The 23,965-nt window shown below is 45.2% G+C and overlaps 2 protein-coding genes across 2 annotated transcripts in view; one reads left to right on the top strand and one right to left on the bottom strand.

Moving 5' to 3' along the window:
• LOC141084921 (uncharacterized) overlaps positions 1-6,297 on the bottom strand; it is a 76,639-nt gene extending 70,342 nt beyond the window's left edge. The window contains exons 1-2 of the mRNA XM_073569867.1: positions 6,090-6,297; positions 31-222 (exon numbers count right to left, since the gene is read on the bottom strand). Coding sequence (XP_073425968.1) covers positions 31-222; positions 6,090-6,141 — 244 coding nt within the window. The 5' untranslated portion in view covers positions 6,142-6,297. The remainder of the gene's footprint in view (positions 1-30; positions 223-6,089) is intronic.
• Positions 6,298-8,684: 2,387 nt separating this feature from the next.
• LOC141085356 (uncharacterized) lies at positions 8,685-13,250 on the top strand. The gene is made up of 6 exons (XM_073570643.1): positions 8,685-8,700; positions 8,981-9,095; positions 9,414-9,533; positions 11,613-11,756; positions 12,611-12,754; positions 12,897-13,250. Exons 2-6 carry the CDS (start codon positions 9,044-9,046, stop codon positions 13,079-13,081), a joined length of 645 nt encoding a protein of 214 aa, XP_073426744.1. The 5' UTR covers positions 8,685-8,700; positions 8,981-9,043; the 3' UTR covers positions 13,082-13,250.
• Positions 13,251-23,965: the final 10,715 nt, after the last annotated feature.

The following is a 23,965-nucleotide window of genomic DNA, read 5'->3' on the forward strand; positions in this document are numbered from 1 at the left end:
TATTGTTTTTAAAATCAAACGTGGACTCACATTTTGTTGTTTTCACATATATAGAGCCACAGACTTCCTCCGGTGAGGTACACGTGTAGTTAAATCCCAAACAGATCGGCTGCCCGTCGACAATATCCTGATAATGGACCTTGTTGCCATACTCACTGGCGTAAATTTCATCGTTCGCTTTTTGTAAAATCCAACTACAGGTCGTGCACTGGAGGCAAGAAGCTGCAAGAAAAAAATTATATTGAGCCATCATTGGGGAGGAAAGAGCCAACCGAGGAAGAAGCACATGATCCTATTACATATTTATTTTTACGTTTTTTCCCGATGTGTCTTTTGTGTTGGTGTTTTCAGTCAGCTTCTTTTTTTTTTTTTTTTAAGGTTTGCCTATCGTTTATGTGACATCTCTTTTCCTGACGTCTTCTGGTCGTTTTTTTCCACCTCATAGAATAATGAAGAAACCGCAAACTGTTTTGCTTTTTAGGCCTGTTTCACACATCAGTTTTTTCAGTCAGTCCAAATCCGCCAAAATAGCGGAAAACGGATCCGCAGGCGGACTGACAGAAACGTGTGCCGGCGGATCGGCGGATGTACGGATCCGCCGATCTTGCAAATTTAAAGGAACCATGCCTGGTTAAAAAAGAAAAAAAAATACCGGTGATGTAGTGTTCACCATGTCGCTGCCGAGATCTCGCGGGAGCTGGGGTGGGAGTAATGGAGCGGCTGAGATCTGATGGGAGCCGGGACCAGGGAAAATGAGCAGGTGTGATGGATTATCATGGGATGTGAGCGCAAACCAACACGCGATTTGGGGAGCAGACATCACGGGAAGTGAGCGGTGATTATCGCGGGATATGTGGAGCAGGGATGCCATGAGAGAGAGAAGAAAAAAAAATATATATATATTTTATCCAGCAGCCAGACAGAAATGCGGGTTAAATCAGTAAATAGCGGATCCGGACACCAAAAGACGTTACATGCTCCGTCTGGCCCGCTGAGCGGACGCCAAAATCTTGGCGGATACATACAAAAGCAGATCGAACGGTCGACCATCCGTCAAGATCCGCCGATAATGCAAGTCTATGAGGAAAAAAACGGATCCACCAAGAAAAATGGCGGATGCGTTTTTTTTTTCAAATCGGCGGATCTTGACTGATGGTCAAAAACTGAAGTGTGAAACAGGCCTTAACGTATAAAAATACGGTCTGTAGTTTACGGTCGTAATACGCAGAAATGTTCTCTGAACAGTGATCCGTATGTCATCCGTTGGAAAGGCGTTGCTGCAATTTTTGAACATGAGACACACACAAAAATATATATATATATATATATATATATAAAGCTCAATGTGTGTGTGTATGTTTGTGTGTATGTCCGGGATTGGCATCTGCACCGTCGCAGCTACAGCCACAAAATTTTGCACAGTCACACATCTTGTCCCCGAGAGCATCATAGGCTATGTTGTGAGGTGAAATTTTAACCCCGCGCGTTCCAATTCACCAAACAATTTGGCCTATTATTCTTATCATTTCTATGGTGTTATCGTCCTTCTGTAAATCTGGAAATAACACAATTTATTACCGTGCCAACACAGACCACCCTCTGACACAGACTGCAGGGGGCGCCCAGTATCAGGATAGGATTAGATACACGGCTGAGCAATCAGTATCACACAGGAGAGGATTAGATACACGGCTCAGCAGTCAGTATCACACAGGAGAGGATTAGACACACAGCTCAGCAGTCAGTATCACACAGTATAGGAATAGATACACGGCTCAGCAGACAGTATCACACAGGATAGGATTAGATACACAGCTCAGCACACAGTATCACACAAAATAGTATTAGATACACAGCAGGTCAGCAGACAGTATCACACATAATAGGATTATATACACGGCTCAGCAGTCAATATCACACAGGATAGGATTAGATACACGGCTGAGCAGTCAGTATCACACAGGATAGGGTTAGATACACGGCTCAGCAGATGGTATCACACAGGATTGGATTAGATACACTGCTCAGCAGTCAGTATCACACAGGATAGGATTAGATACACAGCTCAGCAGTCAGTATCACACGGGATAGGATTAGATACACAGCTCAGCAGTCAGTATCACACAGGAGAGGATTAGACACATGGCTCAGCAGTCAGTATCACAGGATAGGAATAGATACACGGCTCAGCAGACAGTATCACACAGGATAGGATTAGATACACAGCTCAGCACACAGTATCACACAGAATAGGATTAGATACACGGCTCTGCAGTCAGTATCACACAGGATAGGATTAGATACACGGCTCAGCAGTCAGTATCACACAGGATAGGATTAGATACACGGCTGAGCAGTCAGTATCACACAGGATAGGATTAGTTACACAGCTGAGCAGTCAGTAACACACGATAGGATTAGATACAAAGCTTAGCAGAAAGTATCACACAGGAGAGGATTAGGTACACAGTTCAGCAGACATTATCACACAGGATAGGGTTAGATACACAGCTCAGAAACAGGATGTGCCAAAGGAGAGGACATTTTCATTCCAAGAATTCCACTCATTCCATCTGATTTGTTTTTTGATTTTAAACGCCTCCAGTTTCCAGTTCAACTGCTATTTGCAATGTCCATTAACAATGCTCAGGGACAGTCCTTGAAAGTAGTAGGGATCGATTTGCAATCTCCATGCTTTTCTCATGGTCAACTTTACGTGGTCTGTTCAAAAGTTGGAACTGCCAAAAATCTGTTCATGTTTGCACCGAAAGTAAAAACCAAAAATCTTGAATGATTTGAAAATAAAATACTATCAATACTTGGGTAATCGTTTAGTTCATTTGTGTTGCAAATCTGTAGTGTTGAATATATGATGTGAAATGTTTTTATGTGCAATATAATCATTATAATTTGTTATAACTAACCACAGTTGGTTACTATGCCCAGGCAACGCTGTGCTCTTCAGCTTGTATATATATATATTTCATAGAGTTCTACATAGCAGAGTAGCCGCTAAATCAATTGCCGGCTTTTGCAAAATCAATACAAAACCCGACATGAAATGACACATGGTTTACATACAGTAAACCATTTCATTTCATTTACTTTTTTATGTCTTTGACTAATAATTAGATTAGGGTTTGTGTGTAAAATTTTGGACATGTAGGTGTTAAAATAAGGGGTTAATTCGTTGAAAAAAATTGTGTGGGCTCCCACAGTAATTTCTCCGCCAGAGAGGGAAAGCCAGTGAGTGAGGCTGTGTGGAGTCCCTGGCTGACCGGAGGTGAACTAATGAGCGTGGGAAAAAGTTCCGGAACTTTCCCACGCTTATTAGTTAATCTCCGGTCAGCTGGGGAGGCTGAGCAGAGATGAACTCATTCATTCTGCAGTGGTTTACAGTGGGACCGGTTGCATTAGCACCAGTCCCCGTTGTAAACCAATTAACCCCTTGTGATGGATTGAAGTGGGGGACCTGACTGAATGGCGGAGAGGTGTGTATATTATTGCTGTTTTATTTTTTATTTTTTTACAGAACATGGCTTTTTTTGTGGATTAGCTGAATAATAAATTTTGGCAAAAACTTGGTGTAATTATTTCATTAAAATACTTTTTAATTAATGTGTGTCTTTTTTTAACCCTTTACTATTCTAGGGTTAATAATGGATAGGTGTCTTATTAAATTTTACACACAAATCATAATCTAATTATTAGTCAAAGACATATAAAAAACTAAATGAAATGAAATGGTTTACTGTATGTAAACCATGTGTCACTTTATGTCGGGTTTTGTAACGATTTTGCGACGATTGATTTAGCGGCTATTCTGCTATGTAGAACTCTATGAAATATAAATATATATATGTGTGTTTTAATGACATGTATATATATATGTATTCTATGTGTATATATCTATTCCTTATTAAACATGTCAGTGTGATTTTACTGTATCACAAAATGAATGGTCAGCTTTTGTTAAAGGACACTGGGTGCGTATTTCTCGGAAGTCATACGTCTGGTCCGTGTGTAATCCGTATTTTTCTCGCCAATTGCAGCAGCATATTTTTGGAGGAATACGCTGACAATTGCAGCATGCTGCGATTTTCTCAGCCCGTAAAATACGGCCGAGAAATAAAATCGGCTGATGGGAGCTGCCCCATATAGAAACATTGGTCCGAATGCAATGCATTGTTTTTGCACCTCTCACTCATCCGTATTTCCCTCTAGTGTGACTCCGGCCTTAAATAAAAAATAGTGGCGCCAAAAACCGTCAGGACATCATTTGAGCCTTTTCATTGCTTTGTATTGTAAAGTAAAGAGCAGTAAACGCCAGAAAAATGGTTAGGTCATTTCTTTTAACCTTTTTGGCATTTTTAGAAACCTGAAGAGGTTAAAAGACATTTAAAAGTTCCAATATATGAAGGGATTTTTTTTCTATGTTGAAAATGCAGATGTTCGTTCGTTTGAACGTTTTTTGATAGGTGGCCGGGAGGTTTCCGTAGTGGACTTCACCAGAAAAGGGATCGTAGTCACATAGCCAAAAGGAGGGCATATCTAGAAGCGGTTTCCACTCGAAAGCTCATCATTTTTTACCACCTCAAAAGAACTCTGTGTACATATAGCCGAAAGGCTAAAGGAAGTGACTGGTCCATTCTACAGGGGGATTCTGCTCTGAAAATGCTCCATATTTCAATTGGAAGGCTCAAAAGATGCCTGCAAGACGTTTTTGGGGGCAATTTCCCTAGCATTTTTGTTTACAAAAACCTTTAGAGGCTTTTTCATTGTTTTATGGAGTTCAAAAAACATCTGAAAAATTGCAGTAAAAAAAAGACACAACAAAACGACGCAAAAAGCTAACAAAAAAATAAATCAACTACAAGTACAAATGTTAAAAAAGACTCTTCAGGGGAAAAAAAAAAAACCACTGATGGTTGCTAAAGCGTCATTCTCTTGAAAATTCCAGTAGGCTCACACGCCTATAAAAGAGGTCATGTATACATACCCTAAGGTTATGATCACACATTGCATTTATGCTACTTTTTTTGTCATGCATTTTTTGTGCAAATTACAAGTTGGATTGTTTTTTTCAGTTGCAGCAAAAGTTATGAGATTTCAGAAATCTCATACACACAATTATTTTTTATTTTCCTGACTGAATCAGAAAACTGCTGCTTTTTTTGACAATTCTTTCAGCATTTTTGCAGCTTTTTTTCCACCATAGAAAGCAACTACAAAGTGCAAAAAAATGAAACCGTGTATTTTCGCTGCTTTTTTGGTGACTGAAACTAACTTTAATCAATATGTACGGTGGACAAATATGCACGAATACGGCTAGTTTCACATTTGCGCTTTTGAGCGCAGCGACGGCCTGCGCACGGCCGCCGCTATGCCCCGCCCCCTGCCGCGCCTCCGCTGGTAGCTGCATGCGTCCTGCGTCCCCTATCTTTATCACTGGGGGCGCAGGCCGTGCGCAGTATGCGTTTGGCGGCGCATGCGTCCTTTTCAAGGTGTGCCAACCAGCGCCAAACGCAACCTGCTGCAGTTTGGTTGCGCTCGGCGCACTGTGAACAGGACGAATGCGCCGCCAAACGCATACTGCACACGGCCTGCACCCCCAGTGATAAAGATAGGGGACGCAGGACGCATGCAGCGTCATGCACCGGTAGGCGGGGTTACCAGCGGAGGCATGGCAGGGGGCGGGGCTTAGCGGCGGCCGTGCGCAGGCCATCGCTGCGCTCAAAAGCGCAGATGTGAAACTAGCCTAAAGCAGCAAAAATAGAGCAAAACCTGTTTTTTTTTAAAACAGTTTTTTTTTACTGACAAGAGAGCAGCTTTTGGCTGCCTGAAAAAAAAAAATACAGAAAAAAAAATGCAGAAAAAAAAAAGCAACAAGTGAACATAGTCTATAGGGGTTGCTGCAAAACTAGGTTCAAGTCAATTTTGCTCCTTTTGGAGAAGATCCATTTTTTAAAAAAATATTGGATCTACTCCAAAAAATGTGATATGATGATCGGAGCGATGACGACCAATTGCGTAATTTCCTAATAAAACTTTGCATGCATTCACTCCAAGAAAGTGATCTTTTCACGCACCTGTAGATATGAGGGCGGAGATGACGCATACAGCCCAGGCTGCGTTATTCATGGTGCTGACAGTGCGGCCGCTGTCTGTACAGTGCTGCAGAATATGAGCTGAGAACAGGTGTTTGTTCAGTCCATCCCAGAACCGATTCTCTGGAGACGCCAACCATTTACCAAACAGGAACTTACAGCAATCATGGGAATTGCAGGAAAAAGCAAAGCTGGGTGCACATAGAAAAAAAAAACATATTGCGATGTAACAAATAAAGTCTGTGTAGATTTTTTTCCCGTCACTCCAAAATCAAATTAATGTTAAAAAAAAGTAACTCAGTTAAGTAATTTGCAAATACAATTGATTACATGCCTATTCAGATGGTGGAATTGCAGCCATTAAAGGGACGAGAAAGAGAAAATCTTTTTTTTAGTTTGCATTTTCCACATGCACATACTGTAAGGCTATGTTCACATGTTGAGCTTTTGCTGCTTTTTTATTCTGCAGGCAAAACATGTTTGCTGTGTTTTTGTTATCTGTTGTGCATGCTGATAAAGTTTAGTGGCCCAAAAAAATCAAATCATGTTACCTATGTTGTTGTTTTTTTTTTGTTTGTTTTTTTGTTTTTTGCACTTACTCATTACTTTCTATGGGTGAAAAAAGCTGGAAAAAACGCTGAATGAATTGCCATGCTGCAGCTTGCAAAAACACAGCAGTTTTCCAAATCAGTCCGAAGCAAAAAAAACAAACAATGCATGTGCATGAGATCTCAGAAATCGCATAGCTTTTTCTGATACTGTAAAGCGTAGCTTAAAATTTGCTTAAAAAAGCAGCAAAAATGCAACATGTGAACATAGCTTAGGCCGGAGTCACACTGGCGAGGAATACGGGTGCGTGAGAGGCGCAAAAAGCACGCATTAGACACGGACCAATGATTCTCTATGGGGTCCCTCTCACCAGCCGTATATTTCTCCTCAGTATCCTACGCTCCGTGCCACTCGCAGCATGCTGCGATTGTCAGCGCACTACGCCCGTAATACGCCAATGCAAGTCTATGGGTGCGCAAAAAATACGGATTACACACGGAACACACGTGTGACCTGCGAGAAATACGCACCAGGTGTCTTTTAGCAAAGCCGGCAATTCAGTGCGCTATACAGTAAACTCACACTGACTGTTTTAATAAAGAAATGAAAGAATAGATATAGACACATAGAATATATATATATATATGCATTCTATGTGTCTATATCTATTCTTTCATTTCTTTATTAAAACTGTCATAGGGTCCATTATATGTCCATTTTGCAAGCCTGCGAGAAAATCTCACCATATGGATGCCATACGGATTACATACGGATGCTGACATGCGCAAAATACGCGACCACACCTTGATTACGGATGACATACGGAGCACTGTTTAGGGGTCTGTCATCCGTATTACGCATGTAAAATACGGAGCGTATTTTGCGCAGGTTAGTGTGACTCCAGCCTTAAAGGGAATCTGTCACCTCATTTTTCGTATATAAGCTGCAGCCATCTGCCTCAATAGGGCAGATAAAGTACGCCTTCGCAGGAGCGCGACAGAAGCAAGGAGAACGATGTTAACGCTAGAAGATGGGAGGCGCCGGACCTGGACCGCGATACCCATCGGACCGGACCCCCGGGTGAGTATCATATAACTCGTTTTTCTTATCTTTCAGGTTACATCGGGGGCTTAGCTACAGCATTACAGAATGCTGTAGATAAGCCCCTGATGGCAGTGGCCGTATATATATGCAAAAAAATAGGTGACAGATTCCCTTTAAGGCTATATTCAAGCATTCCAAAATTTGACGAGTTTTTCAAGTAAAAACCCTCTTTCTTGGATGAGTTTTCAGAAAACATTATCTTTTCCTGCAGTGGATTTGCTCCTTTTTTTGGTTGGAAGGCACCTTGTTTGGAGAGGTTTTGTTTGGGACCTGTTTCAAAGATGTGACACGCAGGTTTGTGCGCACAACATACAGTATTTTGCAGGCAGCTTCCACAAAGCACACGGAAATGTGAAAATGACCTTGTCTTAAGTAACTTCTTTCAGGGGCTTCAGGGTTTAGAAAACTAGGCTAAAACTTTGGCAAGTTTGAGGCTATGTGCGCAAGTACGCAGAAAATTTCTACGTGAAAACCGGACTCCTTCCCAGAAAACGTGCGTTTTTATGCGTTTTTTTTCCGGGTCAGCCCCAGTCTCATAGAAAATAGCTAGAAATGCAGATTGTTCCGCAAAATTAATGAGCATGCTGCGTTTTTTACCGTGATGCTTTTTTTCACAGAGAAAAACGCATCAATATGCACAAAAAGTGCAGAATGCATTAAAATGAATGGGATGCTTCTTTTAAGTGATTTTTAAGCGTTTTTGCTGGTAAAAATGCGGAAAAAATGCTTACGTGTGCACACACCCTGAGGATGTGATTGGCCCGTTTACCTATATGGCTTTCCAAACTCAGATTTCTCTAGCCTAATTTGTTATTACTGCAGTGCAGCTGGCAACCATTGATAAATTAGCTGGAGGGATCACGGCCTCTATAGACCAGTGCAGGTTGCGCCAACCACAGCAGAGGAAGGAGATGGTGGGGGTGCTGTGAAAGGTTGTGAGGTGAGCAGTATGGGAATAATAATGGTGAGGTGACCCTATCACTGGGTCTACTGCCACCAGTGACTACTTCAGCTGGCTGTGTCTGATGACTTTAAAAAAATCTCGATTCTTGTTGACTTGTGGTTTTTGTTGTAGGCCAGCCCTGTCACGCTTGTCTTTGGCACACTGACAAGTACACTTGCATGTGACAAAAAATCTGTGTTGACCAGTGATGTGGATTACATTAGTTTGCTGTGTATTGGTAGGTCACAAAGTTCTTGCTCTTTGCCTTGCTTCTAAGATCTCCCTAATCCACTGCAGGGAGCTGGGAACCATACTCTTGACTTGCACAATCCTAATCACCATGAAGATGTTTGTCACCATTGTTGTGTTCGTGTTCAGCCTCTATTCCACAGGTAAGGTGTGGTGGGGTGTTCTTATTTGGTTGGGATTGTATAATTTTGGTAAATCACGGCTCTAGTGATTCATTATGCATTCCTATGGACTGCCACCATTTTGCATGTCTACTTTACATTCATATGACATTGCAAAAAATCTAAATTACTGTAGCTCCTCCATGTGAGACTGATCTTCAAAACTGAGCCAATTTCACAGTCCAGTATGTCATGTTCCCTGACTAACACAAGGGTAGTGGCTCTATAACTAAAAGTTAGCAAATACAATGTATATTTCTAGCCCTTTATAACACATTTGTTGTCTTATCTGTGTATAAGGGCTCAGTCTCTCCTGCATAGAATGCACCACCGATGCCGCTACCTCCTGCAAGGGCAATGTGACAACCTGCATCGGCGCTGAATTATGTATGTCCACCATTACCCAGACAACTGCTGCTGGTAGGTGCTTCTGTTTAACTTGGCTGATGGCTGTCATCAGACTTGTGGGCTGAAAAGGTGGTGTTTCTCGGGGGTGATGGGGATGGAGGCAAGACCTAAACAGTGTTTCATACTAAGGTGAGACCTACTTGTCAACTCTTCTGGAATATCTGATCCTTCCAAATATTAAGACTCCTCCAGGAGCTCTTGGCAAGACTTCCTCCATGTGAAACCAAAAAAAAAACTGGTATATAGTGCTTGCAGATGGTTGCCCTTCATAAACTGGGCATGAAGGAGTTCTTTGGTGTGATGGTCTAAGGTGTGGCTGCTACAGACAACAATCTGACGTTTTCTAGAAAGCTGGTAGTAATGATGGTAGCCATGTATGTGTGAGGTAACAGCAGGCATGTAAGATACAGTAACGGACCTTATACAGACCAAGGATAACAGGGGTTTATTATACAACAGTTACTCCATGCAGGGAGGGTATACTTTTCTTAATACAACTAGAAGCAGCGGATAACTGTAGGAACAGTATCATATTAAACAACAAACTCAACGTTAATACACTTATCACTCTGGCGCCAGTCATGGTTGGATCTCTGAATGTCACGCATTCACTGACACAGTAAGGGATTGTCCCAATCCTGAGGATGACTGTGTTATCATATAGTCCTGATGATGATGGTGATTTCTTGTGGTCTTGGGTGTAGTAGACATGAAGGCAGAGATAAAAAAAAAAAAAATAAATAAAAAAAAAAAAAAAAACATCCTTTATACCCAGCTGAGATTGTACCCACGCTACAGAGGTGTGCAGCTCTATCAAAACCTAACTCCCCGCCGGCTGCCTGGTTTTTAGCACCGTATCAGGGTGTGCCTACGTCTCATTCGCAGACCTTATCCCTCAGTCAGGGATGTAGGTGGGGTCAGCTGCGGCAGCAGTGTCAGCGGTATCTGCAGAGCCGGTCCCGAACGCTGGCCACCGTCTCATTTTGTCTCTCTCGCTTCCCAGGCTTAGACCTGATCTCCCCTGTCTCCTCACCACTGAAATCTCCTCACAGGCTACTTGTGCACCTGTCATTCCTGCCCAAACTGTCTTCTCACTCGTGCGCTGCAGCTCCCTCTGCTTAGCCACATCCCCCTCTCTTCAAGGGCAGGTTTCAATCCTGGGCCTTAAGCGTTGCGCCCTACAGCTTAGGTGACAGCCCCAACAGTTCGGGAACCACAGTGAAGGGAGCATGCCTAGCTGGGTTCTTCTCCTTGCATAAGGTTCCCTCAAAGCCATGGAAAATGGTGGTGCACTTCTGAATGTTAAGTTCGTGTAGATTGGTAAACTTTGATATTTCTCCTGCACGCTCTACATACTTGCATTTCACTACCCACAGAGCTATAATCAAAGCTGAAGAACTTGCCATAACGACACCTGTTCCTTGGCCTCCAGCATTATACTGAACTCGTGTCCACATGCTACATGTAGGAAGCTACTGAAAGTACTTGATGAAGTGAAGTCTCCATGAACCGACCGAATAGGACCTATAACTTGTCCTTTTGATACCTCTAAGAACCACTTGACATAATGGCACAAGATGCAACCTTTAATTAGTACAGTTACTTGCAAATTGGGCAACCTATCAGAAAGCCATTCCAATTAGGACTGACTGGAAGATCCATACCCAACTCCTATGGTTGGAATTATAGCAATGCTGCTGCCTAAATGAGGGTGATAATGGACAACCCACTATCCATAAGATGGCTGATAACTCTGACCATGGAGATCTTACCAATTGGCAGAATGGGGAATATTTATCTATTGCACAATAGAGCAACAGGTAGGACACCCAACCACTGTTCTGTACTTCATTCTTTATGGGGCTAATGGGGGGGGGGGGGGAGAGCTGAGCACAAACACAACCCTGAGCACTGAGTCATGTAGACTTTCTGCTGGGAGAGCAGGCTGCTCCACTGTAGATTCTGGACTGCGTCTATAACTTTACCACATTGTAACAAATGATCCGGAGTGTAACTCCACTGCACTACTACACTCAAATATTCCTTTGAAACTATTTTATGTAACCCTATTTGTTTTTTTGTTTTTCTTAGATGGTCAGAAAACCTTTACTTTTGACAGATATTGTGGCGATGGGGCTCAGTGTAACACTATGGGAAGCCTGACCAGTTTCCTGTCCACAGAAACCAATAGTACTTGCTGCAATAAAGACTTGTGCACCCCACCGCAGCCAACCTGTGAGTAACAGTGTTGGAATGAGTTGGGTCTTCTGCTCACTGTTTCCACATCCCTAAATCCAAAGGATGTTCCTCTACATCAATCAACTTTCCCTCAGGTCAAATTCACTTGCTGGTGGTCAAGTATGGGCCAAATTGTCTGGATCGGCTGCTGGTCCCTTGACATGAACTTGACTGCTTTCTTATCATGGGTCTGGATACCCACGGCTAGCCTGTATTGTAGTCCATGCTCAGACCATTAATGTTGATGTGATGTCTGACCCTTTTGAAAGGGGACATGATGTATAGTGATGGGTGGGCTAATGATGCTACTGCTCAACTTGCTATGAGTCATGCTTGATCAAAGATATGAGGTTGTCAGGACTTGTAAGGTCTACCTGCTTCATGGCAGGGCTGGACAGTGGCACCAAAAATGGTCATTAAAAATGCTTCTTGGGATGGAGGTTAGTCTCCTTCCTGAAACTAATCGGTCCATAAAATCAGTGACCTTTTATCCAGTAAAAATCTTATTGACTGTGCACACTTTTGCTCTGACAACTGCACGTGTCGTATATCTGTAGAGGAGTACATCACTGGCAGGTGCCACCAGCGGCAATTTATTTCTAAGGGAAAACTCAAAAGGATCTGATGGTGAACATCTGCTGGCAAGTATCTGGAGGATCCCCATACACTAGATGGTGGTTCAGTCCTACAAAACTTCAGATTTATTACTTTTCATAGTATGGGGCCCACCAAACTTCCCTTTCTCATACCTATAAAAAAAAAAAAAATTCTCATGTCACCAGTGGAAAAAATACACTGGTGTCACAGATGAAATAAAAAAAAAACAAAAATCTTTTTTTTTTCCTTTCCAGTGACTAAAAGAGAGGCATCAGAAAATTCAGTCCAGTGTCAAGTCTGTCTTGCCCATAGTACAACCCAGTGTCTTCCCACAAATGTAAGAAACTGTACAGGAGATGAGAAGTATTGTGCCGTGTACAAGATAAAAAGTGGTGCAGGTAGGTGAACAGAACTGGTATATACTGCTAATACCAAAAAGTGGTTACATGACCATTTTGCATAGTCTGAACTCAAATCTTTGGACCTTCCTTTGAAAATGTTGACAAATTGCATTAAAATTACTTATATTTTTTTTTTCAGAAAATACTGTCATTATGGGCTGTGCCAGTGAGTCTTTTTGCCGTTCAGCTCAAAATCAAAAACTCGTCAATGGAAAGAACATACGAGTGGTGGCAAGCTGTATCCGAAGTGGGTGTGATTATCTGAAGGCCCAAGTCTTCTACCTTCTCCCTTTTCTTCTGGGGGTATTGGTTCATGGTATCTAAAAGATATATTTTTGTTCATGCTGGGTTCTGCAGGAAGGACATGTGGGGGTATTATGTAAATTCTGTGGGTACTGAAATCTGAAGCGGCTTTGATGTTTATAGTTGTATAAGTTTTCTATGAAGGGTTTTGTATCTTTGTTAACACTTAATAAATATAATTTATGAAGTATTTTTGATCCTGATTCTGTCTTGTGCCCAGAAATTGATCATGGGGGGGGGGGGGGGGTTTGTGGTGCTTGAGGTTGCATGTATAAAGAGGTGGTGAGGACCCTCGCATGTCTCCTCTCTCCTAGTTGCTGCTCCCAGAATTGCGTGTGGCATCTCATTGTTAATGTGAAAAGTTTATGTACTGTAATGCCATGTATCTAAAGTACTGTGTATAGGCTTAGGGCTAAGATAGTATCTTAGATGGTATAGGACTGTGGGGGGATTAGAATAGGGGTGGGGGCACATTGGAGAAATAGACTAGAATAGACAAGAGTGTTGGCTAGATATAGGCAGCATAGGGGTTAAGCAAATGGGAGGGGTCACAGAGCAAGGAGATATAGGATGGGCACTTCCTGAGAGGTAGAAGCCCAGGCATCCTTGCCCAGGGCAGGGTGCATGCAGTTTGGAGTCCAGACAGATTGCTGGCCATGGGGATAAAGCTGCAACAGCAGTAAAGGGGCCCTAGGCAGAGAATAGTGCTGTCAGGCACCAGCTCAACAGGACCACTCCCAAGAAGGATTTTGGGGTGTAAGAACAGAGCGAGAGCAGCTGAGATGGCATTCCTGGCACCTTTGCTGATGGGGAGCTGGTGATATGGAAGGCACAGATGGGACAAGGACTGTCCAAAGACTGCCTGGATGGCAGGGAAAAGGAAGGCACAGGCAGAACAGTCTGACTAGAGGTATAGCAACAAATGCCAGGAGGAAAGGGGGAGATTACAGGAAAGAATGGTCTGCCTGGAAGGCAGGAAAGTGCAGAATACATGGCTGTGTGAATTGTGCTGTCCTTGTGATGAATATACTGCTGTCTAGTAAAGTTGAGCTGCTGGGGAAAGACCATCTCTGAAGTGATTTGTGGAGCTCATGGATGCGGAGCTGACATGACAGCAGCTGAGGGGAATCTGACAGAGCCTGGAAGTGTGCTGCGGCACATGCAGTAAAAAGGACTTTGCATTTCATCTGTGGGGTGCCAGGGTGTGGCAACACTACAGCCTGTTGCCATGACTTCCACCCTGGTCGCCTTACACATGCTGTTTTTTTGCTGTCTTCTCTATAGAAACTGGTGTTCTGGCCCTCAAGCAGCAAAGCTGATGGCCATAGTGGCAAGTCTGACCATGCCTTCACAACATAGGGTGTTTGGTGTTCAGACATGCTACTGGGCTTCATTTGCCATCACTGATGTGAGACTCATGAGGGGAATGTAGGGCACCAATTGGGGGGGGGGGGGGGTCACTCTTCAGTATTGTCTTGAAGAATGCTTTAAGGTTGGGTTTACACTTTGCCTGGTGGATTCTGTTCTCAAAACCTTAAACTGTATTGACATAAACTTAAAGCAAGCACCAAATTTATCCTGGTTTTTCCTGAGGAAGTGTTAATACTTCAAAACATGTTTGCTGAAACTGTCAAATTTTCTGAAATTGGTGTCTTCAATCAGCAGCATGAGCAAATCCTTGTATCTTCTGGGAAGATTGAGAAATGCTTATTAATTGGCCAAGGGTCAGAACACAGTGCAGCCTGACCTACAGCTCAGCATGTGATCAGTCTGAGCATTGTGTTGCGATTCCTGCCCATTTAGTTGGCTGTCTGACATTCCTTTGTCTCAGTAATATGGAAAGTCTGACTGACTGAATACACATTTCTAGGTCACCACCTGACAGCACCCTTGGAGGATGGCCTTCTCATCCGCAGTGGGACAGGAAACCACGAGAGTTTAAAAGGACCCCCCCTACAATCCCAGTGTTTTTCCTGTCCCACTGCGGATAGGAACGACGAGAGGAAGATCCAGCCATTCCATGCAGAGGATCAGGGGGCCAGCCTTTCCCTTCCTATCTGAGAGACTCTGCAAGCTGAAACCTGGCACAGGGTCCCTCAGCCCCTCCAGTGTAGCGCTTCTCCTGGAGAAGGGGTCGCTTCCTCCCGACGGAGGCTCTCGACCCCGGACGCCACTGCCACCACCGATGTTGGTACCGGGGCCGCCTCTACGGACTCCACGTGCCCCACAAGCGGACCCCGGCAGAGGATCACCGCACCTCTCCCCCTACCCGCTGTAAGGAGCTGTAGCAGCGCCATGCCTGGGACCTAAGCACGCTACTTCTGTCCATACCAGCAGGGTTCGCGACATCCAGGACGGGCGGGACTTCCGACCCGGACGTCTCTTCTGGTCGCGCCACCAAAGTCGACAGCCCGGCATTCAGGAAGTGCTGGCACCATCTCTGAGAGGGGGCGGACTCTGGGTGGTGGTGCAGCAGGAGAGACAGCGGTATGCAGGGCCCTGCGGTGTAAGAACCGGATACCGCCTCCCGGCCACTTACACGTTTTGGTGTCTCCGCAGCAGACAGCCACAAGGAACCTTATCTATCAAGGATGGAGGACCAGACAGACAGGAACAGAGAGCCAGGGTCACATGAGTAGCTTCATATGAGGTCATGGCAGGGCCCCAGTAAAACCAGACCCCACAGAACACGTACTTTGTGTTCCAGGGGGGAACCTCCACCTCAAAGGAAGAAGGATAAGTGTCCAGTCTGCTCTAAGAAGTTAAAGGACACGTGGCAAAAAACCCTCTGCGACGCATGTACAAAGCGCATAATGGGGGGAAAACGGGCTACGCTCATGTCGAACACGAGGGCAATAATTAGAGAGGAAGTACAGGCCTCGGTATCCGGAGCCATGTCCCAAGCCCCGCCGGTGAACCCTCAGGCATCCAGAAAGAGGCAGAGGGAGTCGGGCACGTCTTCTGAGGACATCCTGTCCGAATTAGACGCAGAGGAGATCAGAGAACACCTGTAAAGGGGAAGAAAGTATCTCTTTGCATCTGGCAATACAGATGAGCTATTAGGGGCAGTCCGGCAGACTATGCAGATAGAGGAACCCCCGACTACCCTCTCAATACAAGATGAGATGTTTGGGGGGGCTGCGCTCCCAGACCTCAATGGTCTTCCTAGTAAATACCCATATATGGACCATGATATTGGATGAATGGGAGGAAGCAGAGAAAAAATTGACTATCCCCAGAGACTTCAGGCTTCGCCTGCCGTTTGACCCAAAAGAGGTCCCTAAAATCGATATCCCAGTAGCGAGGGCATCAAAAAAGACAGCCATTCTGTTCGAAGACTCCAAGTTTAAAGGAGCCCCTAGATCGGAAGGCAGACGGGCTCTTGAAGAGAGCCTGGGAAAGTTCAGCAGCAGTCATAAAGCCAAATATAGCCGTGACATCAGTGGCACGTTCCATGCATCTATGGATAGATGATTTAGAGGAGCATTTGTCAGAACTCCGAGGGAAACTATTCTAAAATCCCTTCCCTTGCTAAAATTGGCCACGGGGTTTTTGGCTGACACCGAAGCAGAGTCCGTTAGATTAACGGCTAGAACCCAATCATTGTCCAACACAGCCAGAAGAGCTATCTGGCTTAAAAGTTGGTCTGGTGACATGCAGTCAAAGAATGCTCAATTCCCTTCTCGGGAGGTAGAGTCTTCGGACCTGTGCTTGACTATATCTTAGAGAAGGCGTCCGATGGAAAAAAAGGGGTTCCCTGAAGAGAAACGTAAGAGGTATCAGCCCTTTCGTAGACCCCGTTACAACCAGAGAATGGACTACAGAGGGAAGGGGAAGTCAGGTCGATGGAGCTACCCCAAAGGGGGTGAGGGTAGAAATAGGAGCAGAGATACCATCTTCTCCGGCCCAGGGTCTAGCTCCTGGAAGAAATGATGCCACCAGGGTAGGGGGTGACTGCTCAGGTTCAGGGAAGAATGGCGAGAGGTTACCACCAGCCCGTGGGCACTGCAAGTAATTTCTCAAGGATACAAGATAGAATTCAAATCCCTACCCTCGAACAGGTTCCTAGTGACCAGCTCTCGACTCTGTTCGACCTCCCCCATGTGGTTAGATATCCAGGACCTCCTAGAAATGGAGGCAATCATACCAGTTCCCACGCAAGAAGAGGGAAGGGGACACTACTCGAGCCTCTTCGCGATAAAAAAACTGTCGGGGGAGACCAGGACCATAATAAATCTCAAGCCCTTAAACAAGTGGGTATCATACAAACGCCTCAAGATGGAATCAATAAGATACACGATTCCGCTCCTGGGAGAAGCGGTGGTAATGTGCACTTTAGATCTAAAAAGCGCATATTACCATGTCCCCATCCACCCAGACCACCAAAAGAATCTCAGATTTGCGGTCGAAAAGGAGGGCAGGGTTCACCACTACCAGTTTCGCTGTCTCCCCTTCGGCCTAGCATCAGCCCCAAGAGTTTTCACGAAGGTAATGGTAGAGGTTGTGGCCTACCTAAGAGCCCAAAACATCACGGTGGTCCCGTACTTAGACGACTTCTTGATCGTAGCAGATTCAGCAGCTCAGCTCAGAGTCGACTGTCAGTCCTCAATCGCCACACTGCAAAGGTTGGGTTGGATAATAAATTGGTCAAATTCAGATCTTATACCCAAACCCAGAATAAAATTTTTAGGGGTCATGCTGGATTCGGAAAGAAGAATGTCCTATCTTCCAGAAGAAAAGCAGACCAGCATACCGCCAGTTCTCAAAAAACCGGGTGTCGATCAGAGACGCAATGAGGATTCTGGGGCTGATGACTTTGTGTATCTCCTGTGTCAGATGGAGTCAGTTCCACTCCTGCAGACTACAACAGGCAGTCCTAGCATCCTGGGACAGAAGGCAAGGCTCACTAGAAAAGAAGATACAATTAATTCCCCAGGTCAGAAGGTCGCTGCTGTGGTGGACCGTCCCAAGAAACCTAAAAACCGGTGTCTCATGGATTCAGTCCCCAGTGATCATAGTAACCATGGACGCAAGTCTGTATGGCTGGGGGGGACACATCGGAGGAGAGTACTATCAGGGGCCATGGAGTCGGGAGGACCGCAACAGGTCCTCCAACTTCAGAGAGCTACTTGCGGTCTGGAAGGTACTACTCGTTGCCTGGCCTCTGGTGAAGAAAAAGCACGTCAAGATATTTTCGGACAATACCACGACAGTAGCCTTTCTCCGCCATCAGGGCAGACCGAAACAACCAGCACTACAGGGCTTAGCAGAGCAGATCTTCAGATGGGCAGAAAGAGAGGTCCTCTCAATCTCAGCAGTATATCTGGAGGGCACCAGCAACCAGGTGGCGGACTTTCTCAGCAGAAGAAGAATAACCGCAACGGACTGGGAACTCAACGAAGAAGTGTTCAGCAGCCTGTGCGATCGCTGGGGACAACCAGAAATAGACCTGTTTGCGGACAAGGGGAATACAAAGGTCAAAGCCTTCTACTCCCTAAACCCGGCAGGAAACCCGACAGGGATAGATGCTCTATCGCAGTCCTGGAACAGGGGCCTACTGTACGCCTTCCCGCCTCTAGCTCTCATCCCAAGGGTTCTCAGGAAGCTCTACGAGGACAGAGCCAGGGTCATATTGGTGGTTCCCTATTGGCCAAGAAGAAGATGGTTTCCTCTGCTCAGGAAGATATCACGGGAAGATATCTGCCAAAAAGAGAAGACCTTCTTCACCAGGGTCCGGTCTTCCACAAAAGGCCAGAAGCCCTCAAGCTATCAGCCTGGATCCTGAGCGGCAGATCCTAAGAACAAAGGGTCTTTCGGATGAAGTTATAACCACTCTACAAGCAAGTAGGAAGCCCGTAACAGCAGTAATATATAACAAAATTTGGAAAAAATTTTGCAGCTGTTGTGGAGAGGCGACAGTCGAAACTGACCAACCCCAGATCCCGAAGATCCTTGACTTCTTACAGGCAGGGTTCAAAAATGGGCCTCAGACCCAGCACCCTGAGAGTGCAGATTGCGGCCTTAAGTGTGTTCTATGACACAACCCTATCATCTCACCCCTGGATAGCCCGGTTTTCAAGGGCTGTGCAGAGACTTAAGCCCTTGATAAGAAGGACCGTCCCTCCTTGGGACCTTAACCCTAGTCCTTAACGCGCTATGTAGACAGCCATACCAGCTAGGGGTAGAAATAACTATCGGTGACCTCTCTCTGAAGACAGCGTTCTTAGTGGCTGTTACGTCAGCCAAAAGATTAGAGGAACTTCAGGCCCTATCGGTTCAGAATCCCTACATACAAATATTCGACGACCGGTTAGTCCTAAAACTCGACCCGGCTTTTCTCCCCAAGGTGGTCTCAGACTCGAACATGAGTCAGGAGGTAGTGCTCCCCTCATTTTGTCAGTTTCCTAAAAATAGCAAGGAGGAAGCTTACCATAACCTGGATGTCAGGGAAACAGTGCTCAGGTACCTGGGCGCAACCAGGCCTTGGATGCAGGATAGTAATCTCTTTGTCCAGTTCAGAGGCCCTAATAAGGGGAAAAAGGCATCGAAATCCACAATAGCAAGGTGGATTAAATCCGTTATTAGCACAACGTATAGAGCACAGGGTCAGAACCCCCCGGGGAGCCTTAGAGCCCACTCAACTAGGGCCATGGCCACATCATGGGCAGAGACGGGCGGAGCCTCGGCAGAACAAATCTGCAGAGCCGCATCTTGGGCCAGTCTCAGTACGTTCTCTAAACACTATAAATTAGATGTGACCTCTGCACAGGTGGCTTTTGGGAGAAAGGTACTCCACGCGGTAGTCCCACCCTAGGATTTATATTCTTTGGTACTACTCCAAGTGTGCTGTCAGGTGGTGACCTGGAAAACGGTAATTAGACCTACCGGTAATTGTGTTTCCAGGAATCCATCCTGACAGCACTATTAGTTCCCTCCCGACAAACGCCTCCATGCAATTGTGATGTAACGTGTATGGAAAATGTTGGTTTGAATAAAATTTTTTGTTGAATCCATCCAGAGGTGTTACTTTGTGAAGTCACTGTGGGATGGTAGGGTCCTTTTAAACTCTCGTGGTTTCCTGTCCCACTGCGGATGAGAAGGACGTCCTCCAAGTGTGCTGTCAGGATGGATTCCTGGAAACACAATTACCGGTAGGTCTAATTACCATTTTCACCATACCTCCCAACTTTTGAAGAAGGGAAAGAAGGACAAAGGCTGTGTCGTGGCAAATTTTAGACCATGTCCCTGACCACACCCATTTCACAACTAGTCACACCCATTTAGCACTGCTGATCACACTGACTGGTACTGAAGGCACAGTGGCTGGTACTGTGGGCACACTGACTGGTACTGAGGGAAAGAAAGGGGGGGAACAGGAGGAAGAGAAAAACATTAGAGAGAGAGAGAGCAAAGAGAACAAGAAACAGAACAAAGAGAAACATTCTATAAAGATACTACAGCAGCCCAGCTCCCACTGTAATGCCCACCTGAGCCTCCCAGTGCAGGACATATCATGATCAACATGGCTGACATCCGAGTCCAAAGCAATCCCACTGTCCGCACTGTTGGAGGAGGCCACTGTGATGGATCTGAAGCATTCCCTGAAGTGCCTCCATGGCTCCGTCACAATCTCCTCCTGTAATTACCTCATTTCCGGTCAGCTTCTAGCACATCACTTCCTGTGGAACATCACATGCGAATTTTAAAGTGCTCCTCAGGGCTCCGCCGTGTACTCCTGTGTCTGCGGGAAAAGTAAGCTCCTGGCCGGGGTAGAGGGGCAGACACTCAAAATCGGGACTGTCCCGCTGGATCTGGGATGGTTGGGAGGTATGAATGCTCCCAACCATACACCTTGCACACGCATGACCCAGCACACCTCATACACACACAGTTCTGCTTTATATGTCTCGTACATATGCGGCTCTGCTCCATACACCTCGTAAACCCCACCTGACCCCACACAAACTTCCCTCATCCAGCACTATGACAACCAGCACAGCAGAGTCCTGCATACACCAAGGGCTGTGGGCACAGGACCTGTGATGAGATCATAGGAGGGGAGAAGTCACATGATCAGGGGCTTTGGACCAGCCCAGCGACATCATTGCTGGGATTTATCAGTGAGGGGCTGCGGTAGCCGGTGGGTCTCTCTGGGAGGGCGAGGATGGGGTCAGTGCATGGGGGGGCGTGGCAGCTCAGTGCAATGCGGTAAAAGTAAGCTCCCAGGCGGGACAGCAGGTGGGAGGGTCAAAATCGGGACGGTTGGGAGGTATGATTTCACCCATAGAGAATGAAGCAGATTCCTGGTAAACGTTAGTATACAAATTATTGAGTTGTCAGGATAATGTAAAAATGACGTATGGTTTTCGATATCACACCTTTTTAGAACTTTTCACACACTGAGTTCTGCTACATTCATAGCTGCACAATCACCAGCTTCCCCTCTACCCTGTCGCAGCTGCGAGCCTGTTGCTCACTTCTCACTCCCTCTGCCTGCATGTGTGTAATGCTAAACCCTCCTATCCCTCCCTCAGGAATGTGGTAATTAGCAGAGAGCAGTTCTTTGTGTAAAAAAAAAAAAAAAAAAAAAAAAAAGGGCTCTTTGTTACATGTGGTAATTATTAAAGATGGAATAACTCTGTCCCATTCAGTGACAGATGTAAAAATTACATATTTAGGACCCAGGATGCTAAAGCTACACTCCAGCGACTTTGCCTACACTCTAGCACCAGAAGAATCTGAGAAATGGATTTTTCCTGAACCAAGTCAAATAACTACTCCATGTTTAGATTTGATAGAAAGCTAATTCCAAAACAAGATAAGTGATGGTTCTGCCGTTATTCTGCTAGGTTTTCCATCCGAGCTTTGCTAAGAAAACTTCTTAATTACAAGTTTTCAGCTCTAAGAAAGAGATTTTCCATAGCTCAGCCCCTTCAGTGATGTCATGACTAGGGGGCATAAGGTAGTGTCAGTAAACACTGCCTACCTTTTGTAGTAAAATATATAAAATTACTAATTCGTTTCTCCTTGCTCTATAACAAATCTGCACGACCTCTGAAGTGAATTACGCTACTAAATTGGGTTTGCTCCAGATCCGTGATTAATTAGGAATCAGAGCTGGTGGCAACGAAGTGTGTTCTGGGCTGGTTAGGTAAATCTGGCAGTCACATAACGGGTTTTATAAGCTGATTGCGGATAAGAGTAGTTATTTCTCTTACTGCAGCTTGCCTAACAGCCAGTACATGTCCAGGCGGCCCGTGTGGCGATTACTTATCATAGGTGCAGTTCCCTGACTGACCTGAGGGTAAGGGGGGTGCCGGAGAGCTGCAAGTTCCAATCCGGAACTGGAAAGCGGGATATACATAAATCCCTGCAGATGGGATAACTATTAAAAGCCCACCCTACAATATTGGTATTTTTCATCACACTTGGTGGTAGTGGTGGGATTACTAAAATAAGCCCCCCTGCGATATTGGTATTTTTCATCACACGAGTCATAAACAAGTTTCTCAAAATTTATCAGGATTGACTTAATCTAATAGAAACAGACTTGTGTGACTCTGCATAATGGATGTCTGACTTGTGTCATTAGAGTTGTAATAAATAATAAAGTTAATTACTTCTATATTTAGTCTTGGTGTAAGGTCAATTTCACACATGTGTAACGCAGGCTGAAAAACAATCGGTGACATCCATGATTGAAACCCACATCCTGCTAAATAGTCTTGTTTCAGATGGCGATTCCCAACCATTATCCTCTCCAGGGTCAGCTCCCCAAACTCGGATGGTTGAGGTATATCACTTGACCAACAAAGCTTCTTCAGGACAAGGTTTAAAATTGAATATTTGGGGAGCAGAGAACCTTCTTCCCTACTCAATCCTTCCATTTTTGTAGCGGCTGAAGGATTTTTTAAGGTCTTGCAAACCTGAAGTGGAGACAAGCTCGGGAGTATGGACGTAGGGGGCATCATACAGTGTTGGGTGCAAGTTCTGAGGTACGCTGTTGGCAAGGACCTTGTTTGCACTCAGCACTGAGCATCACTATATGGTTAGAATAAGCCTTAGGCCAGGATCACACATGCGAGAAACTCGGATGAGTCTCGCATGTTAATACCCTGCACTGCCGCCAGCACTCAGGAGCGGAGTGTGCGGCTGAATGTATTGCCATATGGCCGCATGCTCCAATCTGAGTGTCGGTGGCAGTGCTGGTTATTAACAAGCGAGACTCGTCCTGAATTTCTCGCATGTGTGATCCCGGCCTTACTGTACTAAACAGAGCATTAAACAGTGGCACATGGTGGTCCTTATTGACCCAACATGCCATGGGTGCGCATCCTAATGGAGCGCTCTACAGTTGCACTTTCTACCATACGCTTGGATGGGAAGTGAGCACATAGGCTGGAGAAGATGTCAACACAAGGCTGCATGCAGGATCACCACAAAGCAGGTGCGGGACCTGTCAACACCTGCACAAACGTCTACTGAAGGGATGTCCATGTACACTCTACGGTTGAAGTGTATTGCAATGCAGAGACCTGTGCCCCCTCCCCCACCAGGTTCATACACTGTAATACATTCTGCCAATCAGAGGCCAACAGCTGATGTCGACATGCACGACTGGGGGCACATGGAATTAAAATTGCACGCTCTCATTGCTTGCAAGAAGTCAGCTGCCGCTTCAAAAGAGGACTTGGTGGGTGAACAGAGGTAAGGTGAGTAGAATCAAAAAATAGCGGTAGGATGGGGCCCAGGCTGGGTGACCTATATACCAGGGCCCTCATCGGGCTCTAGTTACACCACTTGCTACATGGCCCCATCTTTTGACATGGCCCTCGTAAATTTTTATATATAGGTGAAGACATTTTTTATGATCTAAAAATACCTAAAATCTGCATAACTCCAGCA

The sequence above is a fragment of the Dendrobates tinctorius genome, unplaced genomic scaffold (genome assembly GCF_039654945.1).
Source record: "Dendrobates tinctorius isolate UK_male_01 unplaced genomic scaffold, ASM3965494v1 ptg000028l, whole genome shotgun sequence".
Classification (NCBI taxonomy): domain Eukaryota; kingdom Metazoa; phylum Chordata; class Amphibia; order Anura; family Dendrobatidae; genus Dendrobates; species Dendrobates tinctorius.